Source organism: Megalops cyprinoides, chromosome 9, assembly GCF_013368585.1.
Source record: "Megalops cyprinoides isolate fMegCyp1 chromosome 9, fMegCyp1.pri, whole genome shotgun sequence".
Lineage (NCBI taxonomy): Eukaryota > Metazoa > Chordata > Actinopteri > Elopiformes > Megalopidae > Megalops > Megalops cyprinoides.
The window spans coordinates 13,296,499-13,305,045 of NC_050591.1; the positions used below are offsets into that span (position 1 = coordinate 13,296,499).

The window sequence follows — 8,547 nt, forward strand, 5'->3', positions numbered from 1 at the left end:
ATAAAATGCTGGCTTCATCACAGAATGTACGCGCAGAGCAGCGCTGTTTTCTTTCCCCTTTCCATTGCCTTGGAGCCACTGAAGGAATGTTTGTGATTTCTCCCTTGATGCACTTTCATTTCATTCGCAGTAAGCCACGCACACATGTCTAGGATTCAGCAACACGCACATTGTGAATCAGATTTGCGGGATAACATTGTGTCGGAAGGAGCATTTTGCCTGTAAATCATGGTAGTAAAACAGCTGCATGTAAAATGGTTGAGGGCAGAGGAGAATACAGGCAAGGCAATAAAGTGTATTATGGGTTGTGACTCATACATACTTTTATAGTCGTATATAATATGTTTCAATGATTTGTTGTATTGTGTAGTTAATGTGCATGTCTCAAATGGCCGAAATAACCACCATCTATTTGTTTGCTCGTCTCCCCGTCTCATCGCAATTCTTCTTTCGTTTGGGGGGTAAGAAGAAAGGAGGCTTGCGACGGCAAATATTCGATGTCACGTGAGAAGAAGACGATTGTACAAATCAAATGGGGAAAAAACAATCTGTCTGAATGGGATGCGGGGAGGGAGCTCCGCGTCTGAGCATTTGCACTTGCAATTGTGAGCTTTTACGTTAATCAGATGCAAGTGGCTCTTAGCTCCGAAGGCGAATTAGTTCCTCAGAGAAACAATCTCGACTCCGCTCTCTAACCCTCTTAGTGGTGGTGGTGGTGGTGTGTGTGGGGGGGTCTTCTCTCTGGTTGCTAAGGGCAACGGGGTGAGAGAGATGGTGTGTATTTGCGGAGCCCCAGCTGCGCGCCTGTTAATACCACCGCGACCCTCACGTCCTCGCGCAATTCTCCACACTGGGTTGGCTGCTTTGAGGGAAGAGGATGCGCGCACGGATTTAGTTTCAGTGTCTTTTCCCGTCTGGAGCAGATTATTACCTTTCTCCTGCACGCAGGAACGGATTTAGCAACACGAACACAAGGTTTGGAGATTATTACTATTAACGTATTATTTGTGCTAAAGATTTTTTTTTAAGACAAGCTTGCTTCTTTCAAAATTAAGTTGTCGTGTTTGTTGTATTTTGCGATCGACGCACAATATAGCCGTTGTAAACGAAATCACTGTTGGTTTGTGGTGTACGGTTAAACCATGCATTGCTTTGCTAGCTGAGTTGGTTGTTGGTTGGATGCAAGAAGTGATCAGTTCTGAACAAAAGGCATTGTGCAGACTTTCGGTGGTTCTGCTTCGTTCTTCTCTGTCTCGATATATTTATTTATTTAGAAGATTAGTTCGGCTGTCTGGCAATTACAACTGGAATATGATTTCCTACGGTTAAAATACAAATGGTTCTATTTAACTGCTGGTCAGTATTTTGGGGGGCTAGCAAACAGGAGCTCTCGTCTCTTTCCATCAACTTACACACCATTCGCTGGTCTGCCCCCTCACACATTCTAATTGAACTCACTCAAGGGTGAATTTGAAAGGGTCCAAGTTCGACCTCAATTACTTCTTCAAAAATCGATGTAGTTGAGAAGAATAATTACAATGCGTATGCCGACGAGTGTTCTTTCGGTGGTTTCGAAAACAGGCTGCAGGTGGTCAATGTAGATTGTTTGAAAACGTGACTTTTCACGCTGTTGAAATACGGCTAGACATTTGTTTTTATTGATATTATGTTGCTTCGTGAACTGCAACAGTGTGATTCGCGTCTCAGTAGTATCCTTGTATTTGGTCCTTGGTGCTAAATGCTCCTTTGCACCAGGAGGACAATGACGGAAATTACATTCTCGTGACAGTCTTGAAGTGGGCTTGATATATATCCCACAATCGGCCGACGTGTCTGCTGTAGAATACCTTCAGGGCATAACATAAAAGAAGATGTTTATCGTTCTCCTGCAGATATCACTGGTAAAATACCACCACCAGTATCAATCAGTGCGCTTTTCGAGGAAAACAACAATTATACAGCGACAACAACAACAATAACAATTTCGTAGACGTTCAGAAAGGGGTGCGTGTGTGTTTGGGGGGCTGGGGGTGGTATTGTGAATCATATTAGAAATGTAAATGAGGTTTAGAAAAGCACGGGCACCTGCTGTCTCGGTAATTTGCATTGGCTTTTTCCCTCGCTCGCTCATTAGAATTACGCTCTATTTCTGCAGCGCAAGATTGGAGCTCAAAGCTAAGCTCAATAGCAGTGGCTTCTCAAAACCTCTCCCGCTTACAGGCGCCTTAGCATAACAAAGGAACGAGGAGTGGTGAAACGAAAAAAAGGGACAAAACCGCCGAGGAGCTTGATTGTCCGTGTGTCAGTCAGGACAGACCAGCGTTGTTTCGTTTCCCGCACAGTGAAAAAGGGGGCCAGACGCTCCAAGAGCACGTAGCCACCGCGAAATCCAATTAAAACGTGTTATTTACATCGTGCCTCGCTCACAAAAACAAGAAAATTGTTTTACAACGTATGTTAGCCTACTGTACTCATTTTACATCACATGCAGTCACAAGGCTCATTTGAATAATCAAATGTACCAAAGTATGCGACTACATCATGGGACGTACCTCCGGTGTTTCAAATAGAGTAGATTATAGAAAATTCTTTATTATTGAATGATTCGATTCTGTGATATCGGTTGAATGATGATATTGGGTGTGAGTGCTGGTGTGTGTTTGTGTGTTTAAAAGCTTTAAATAATGCCCAAGAATATCGGTGAATTCTGAAAAATGACAAAATAGCCTCCTTCTAGAAATGTAAATATATTCAGACATGATCCCCAGGGTGAGGTGTCCTTTAGCTTTGCTCTGTCATTTTCCACAAACAGATCAGATATTTCAGTCTGAGTGTGACAGAATAATGATAACCTTAGTTTAAATCTGCCCTTCTCATCTTGCATACCAAGTGTTCAAAAAACATATATATATATATATATATATATTTTTGCTGTCGTTTAGTTTTCTTATCGTCGTCTGCTTTCCTGCTTATCAGCTTGTTTTCCCTTTGCTTTTACAAAGCACAGATAAACCCTTCAAACAGGGCTGATTGCTCAGCAAATCACTGATCCACTTAGCTGCCCGATGCTGCTCTTCAGCTTCTAGGTGACAGAAGTCAAAACCCCTTGTAGCAACATCAGCTATAATGCTCTTTATTCACTACATGCAAACTGAGCTTGAGTTGAGGCCCTCATGATTTCACTGCCGTCGTGGTGGCCTTTATCTGTCACCTCTCATTTGAATGTGTTTTCAGTGTCAATGGCAAGTGCAAGCTGCTTTAAACACAGATGTCAGCAACACACGCAGCACAACTTGCGCGTATTGCGTATTTCCTGTTTTTTCTCCCCCAGAGCAGGGCGTTGAAGTCAACTGTCTGGTTGATTTATGTATTGATTGCCTTTTTTCCCCTTCTTTCCCCTCACCAGATTTGCGGTCCTTGATCTGAGTGATGCAGAAGCCCCTCTCTCCGAACGGAAGCCAGACGAGAAGAATGTCAATGTCGGCTCGTGATCAATGAACTCCGTTCCATCGAGTGGCGAAGGAAGTAATCTCAACACCTGAACGCAAGGGATATTACTTGAGCGCACACTTTTTTTAAGGACATGGCGGCGGCAGCGGCATCATGGGCCGGTCCCGTCGAGGGGGATGGGTGCGAGACGGCTGTGGAGGCGGAGCCCACAAACTTGGAGACTGTCACAGGCCAAGCCGAAGAGGGGCAGCCCGCCGCTGAGGCCCAGCAAGCCTCAGAGCAGTCGGCCGACGGCAAATCAAAGCCAGCATCTGAGAAAATCTGGGGGTCCTTCCTGAAAAACAGTGGACTGGGGAAAGTAATGGGAGGGAGGAAGAAGAAGGAACAAGCGGGTGGTGGGGATGGAGGGGAGGGCGTGGAGCAGGAGAAGTCGCCTACCCATGGCCCGGCTACCCAAGGGGAGGGAGCCTCGCCTCCCTCTAGCCCTAAGGAGCAGTCGGCCAATGAGGGAGGCACCGAGTCTCAGGAGCAGGGCATAGAGAAGGAGCCCGAGGGCGAGGAGGGCACACAAGAACAAAAGCCATCGAGCAAGGACGCGAAGCCAAAGCAAGGGGAGAAATCCAGCGTGCGGGACTTCATTCGCAAGCCCGTCGCCAGGATTTTCTCTCACAGAAGCACAGAGAAAAAAGACTTTGGCACTGATGCTCCAAAACGTGGGAAGACCCGATCCAAATCTCTAGACAGACTCGAGGATGCTGAAGTCTGTCCTGCTGAAACGGACCAAACGGATGAATCTCAAGTAGCAGGAGAGTCGCAAAAGTCTGCCGCTCACTCAGCCAAACATATGAAACGCTGGCATTCCTTCAAGAAGATGATGGCCCAAAAGAGTCTTAAGAAAAGCACAGAGGACACCAAGGATGTGGAGAGTGCAGAGGGTCCCGGCAGTGATACACAGATAGAGTCGGAGGCTTTGGAGTCAGCTACAAAGTTGGAACACAGTGGACAGAAAAGGTGGAAATTGAAGCGGTCGTGGACATTCCAAGGGCTGAAGAGAGACCCCTCTGTCATCGGCATCCACAAACCAAAGGGCTCTGACAAGGACTTTTCAGATAACCCTAAAGGTGAAGAAACCCCTGCAGATGTTGACCAGGGGGCTGCAGCAACAACAGAGGAGCCCAAGGCAGCGGGAGAAGGGGAGGCCGCAGAGAAAACCAGTACAGAAGAGGATAAAGGCCAGGGAGCGCAGCGCACAAAGTTAGTTGACCACCACGCCAATGAAATCTGGACCTCCTTCAAAAAACGTGTGATCCCGAAGTCAAAGAAAGCTGGGGATGCAGGTGGCGGTGGCGGCGGCGGCGAGGAAGAGCAAGCGGGCGAGCACGAGCAAATGGAGGAGCAGGCGGGCCGCGAACACGGCAAGTCCGGCAAGACAAGAAGGACTCACTTCAACCGGGCCGTGTCGCTGAAGAATTTCATCATGCGCAAGGGGAAGAGCGCGAGCGTGGACATGGGGGAAGGCGGGGCCGGGCAGAAAGAGGAAGGTGGCGAGGGCGCCGATGTGGGCGGCCCCACAGGCGAGGATGTCAAAGAGAGCGACGGCCCCGCCGACGAGGGTGAGTCTGAGGGTCCAGCGGCCGTACAGAACGGGGGCGACGAGGCAGAGGCCATGGGCGCTGACGGGGAAGAGCAGCAGCCAGACGCGGCAACGTCGTCGGGTCAGCAGCCGGAGACGGCTTGCCCAGATGCGCCTGCGGCAAAGGAGGAGGCTCAAGCAGAGCCCGTAACGGGGCCCAAGTGTGGAGAGAAAACACACGGGCAGAACGGGTCCCCTGGCACCGGCTGTGATGGGAAAGCCTCGGCGGCGGGAGGGAAAGAAGAGAAAACTGAGGACATTATAGCACAGGAACCTGAATCAGCTCCCCAGGAAGACGGGCCTCAAGAAAAAGCCAAACAAGAGGATGTCAACTCCCAGGAGGCAGCGCACCAGGCCGAGAATGCTTGCTCTGGCAGCTCAAAGGATGAGAAGAACCTGAACCAAGAGCAATGCTCTGAAAGGAAATGCTGTTCTGGCAACCCCGTTGCCCAAAGCGGTGAGTGTACAGCAGAAAACGACTGCTATGATCTCCAGCAAACTGGAGGTGACATAGTAGTACTAGATAATAGCTTTGAGTTAGAGCCTATTTTGGATGGGCCTCCTCAAAATGGAGGCGCCCATCCTGGTTCAGTCAAAACAGACACTGAACCAATTGACCAAGAGGAGGACCAGAAGAGGATGTTCTACGAGGCTGCGGCCTCCATCGTCCAAACGGTGGTGTCAGCAGCCGCCAAGCAGTTAGCGAAGGAGAAGGACCTCCTGGACAATGGGTTTAAGGGCTCCTACCACAACAACAATGACAACTATCCGGATCTCGATGTCAGTTACTGTCATTGAGCAGAGCTTCCCGTTTGAGTAAGGCTCCTCAGCACCGGTTCTGGAGGGCCAAAACCCAGCAGTTTCTCCCAACTCTTTCAAGAGCATCTGAGGTTGTTTCCTGGAAATGTGAATAAGGGGAAATGTTTGGGTTGGGTCAGTGTGCCAAGCTTTTATAAATGAGTCTGTATTTGTGGTCTTTTAAGGCCACACACGTTCATGCTTGATTAGTCCAACCAAACACTTTCTCTGGATATGCATGTGTTTCAGTTTGTAATTGATTGTGTCGGGGCGTGCGTGTGTGTGTTTGGAGGGGATGAATGCACGTGTTAAAATAGCAAGTTTTCCACAAACAACCTTAAGTGATCTTGAAACTACAAAGTCTTAGAGTCAGGGAGAGAAGATAAATTGGCTTGAGGTCAAAATGATTAGTGTAATCAGGTGACACAGCCACCCTCCAGGACCTGTGTTGACTAGCCAGGCCATAGAGGGTCCTTGTGCTTCTACTTTTGCAATCCATCTTAAAAAAGGCACCATTTCAAGTGTACTTTTTTCCCAAATACGGGGCGTGTCATTATTCAAGAATCCTCTAGTGTTAATTGCTGTGCTTTGCCCTCGTAGTATAAAATGGATTGTGCTGTGATATTGTATTCTGATAGTCCTCAGAGCAAAAGTAAATAATTGATATGTAAAGTAAAAGATATTATGCTTGTACAGATGTCACTACCATGTGTGCTACTAAATCTATTTTTTAATAATGTTTTATTTTTAATATATATTTTAATATATTTAATCTCTTCTGTTATCGTTCACCAGAAAAAATGGCGGGAAAGGTGAAGCCACACAAGGAGCATTAGATCTGCATGGGATTCGTTCAGCGAGGAGCTTTTCCCCCAAAAACGGAATAATCACATGTTTACGTCCTGATTTGTTGTGGTGAGAGTGATGCAATACGTATAAATAAAATTCCAAGTCTCAAAAGCAATAATTCAAAGATCAGAGCAGTCCTTTCTACCATTCCATTGTAAATGTTTACTTGTCCTCTTGTGAGATTTTATATTGTCAAAAAAAGACATTTCATTCCTTTCCCATCAAATGTTTATTACAAGGATCTCGTACTCGGGAATCAAAAGACTGTTAGTTTTTTAATGACTGCAATTTTGTTTGATCGTAGTTTTCCTTCACTAGACATTACAAAGTGGAACATGAACCCATCTGAAAAAAAATCTTCCTCCAAACCATCCCATTTGTGGATTCATTGAGGAATGTGTTCCAATCTCTGTGTTAATGTTTTTAGACTGTTATCTTGTGTACATGAATAAACCATCAAAAATATATGAAATCAATTGTTGTGTTTTCTTACATAAGAAACATTCCTTTGATGGTACCAGAATGTGATCACCCAGTACTTTTTGTTGGCCACTCTGTGCTCAGCTTGCCAACAATTTAGAATATGAAAAAAATGTAATAGACTAAAAACCTATCTGCATTCAGTAGGCCGATTTTCAATTTCACTTTATGAGACTCTGTATTAAAATGTTCCACCATGTTACTTAAAGTAAGCAGTAGGATGCCATTTGCTAGAACAGAGCAAGTCAATACATTTACAGCACTGTGGGTAATTCAGTATACAGCATTCCAATCCATGTACAGTAGAACTATTCACAGAGAGGTTTGGTATATTTTTTGTGGTGAGGGGTATTCGTATGTCTGTGTATCAAATGCTAGAAAGGACTAGCCATTAATGCTGCACGATTGTGGTTAAAATGCAAAGTCATGGTTACAATGGCAGTCATTATTATATAAAAACTGCAGCTGTCCGAGTGAATGAAACAACTTCTTTTAAAATCAAATGGAATTTTTGGTTTGCCTGAGATGGCCTTAAAATGGAAATGAGCCAAGCCTATCGACCCAGACATCAGTGTCTGAGTCTGTCAGCTTGTGCCCATGGCTATGCAGCATCGTGTGGCAGCCATTCTGAAAGTACCATTTGTGTTGCATCTCATCCTCCACCTTTTCCTTACCATCCTGTACCCTGTTGTGCCCCCCCCCCACCCCCCCTCCCCCCTTCTCAATGCCAAGCATATCCCACACATCACTTAGTACAGTTAATGCTGTGATGTCAGAAGGGGCACAATGTACCATAAAATAAAATATTGTTAAATGAACAATTCCTGTAGTGTAATCCTGTGGCATGAGGATTATTGAACTGCACAATAAACAATGGAGGTGATAATTAGCATTAGCAGGAAAGGCAGTGTCTCAATTAGCATAAAAACAAAAGGGGGAGGTGCTTATTTAGCAAGATTTGGAATGAGCAATTGCTTTTGGATGTGCCCTGATGTTTTCAGCGGTCTATTTTTATTCCACAAATCACATCTTGGCCCGCACATTTGCTGAAGAATATGAGACATCCAAATGAATCCACACTCCCCCTCCCCACGATCCCAAAAAAAAAGCAGGAAGTTTGTCGGAAAATATTCAACATGGAGCTCGGGCATTTGCTGTGGTTTGCGAAAAGCCCTTTGTCTTTCAGCGCACAAAGTTTGAGGGAAAGCTAAATCTGGTCGCGGGAAGCTCTGGTTGATTGGACGCGGAATGACCCCATTCTATTCCGAGTTGCGTAAATGCTGGCTGGAATAAACAACCCCTCAGATCACGGCCCTCCATCTGGACGCATTGGAGAT

General features: G+C 45.9%; 1 protein-coding gene across 2 annotated transcripts; it reads left to right on the forward strand.

Annotated features, from left to right (window-relative positions):
- The first annotated feature begins 632 nt into the window (after nucleotides 1–632).
- si:ch211-137a8.4 (spore wall protein 2) lies at nucleotides 633–7,933 on the forward strand. Of its 2 annotated transcripts, none has more exons than XM_036535995.1 (3): nucleotides 633–975; nucleotides 3,407–5,863; nucleotides 6,677–7,933. In XM_036535995.1, the coding sequence occupies exons 2-3, from the start codon at nucleotides 3,584–3,586 to the stop codon at nucleotides 6,695–6,697; spliced, it is 2,301 nt and encodes a 766-aa protein (XP_036391888.1). In that variant the 5' UTR covers nucleotides 633–975; nucleotides 3,407–3,583; the 3' UTR covers nucleotides 6,698–7,933. The 2 variants fall into 2 exon arrangements, with proteins under 2 accessions (XP_036391888.1, XP_036391889.1); XM_036535996.1 differs by having other exon boundaries at nucleotides 3,407–5,540.
- Nucleotides 7,934–8,547: the final 614 nt, after the last annotated feature.

Excerpts from the sequence above, each read along its gene's own strand:
- si:ch211-137a8.4 (XM_036535995.1), top strand. The coding sequence starts at position 3,584 with ATGGCGGCGGCAGCGGCATCATGGGCCGGTCCCGTCGAGGGGGATGGG. Across the intron at positions 5,864-6,676 it reads ACAACTATCCGGATCTCGAT|AAAAAATGGCGGGAAAGGTG; the intron begins GTCAGTTACTGT and ends ATCGTTCACCAG.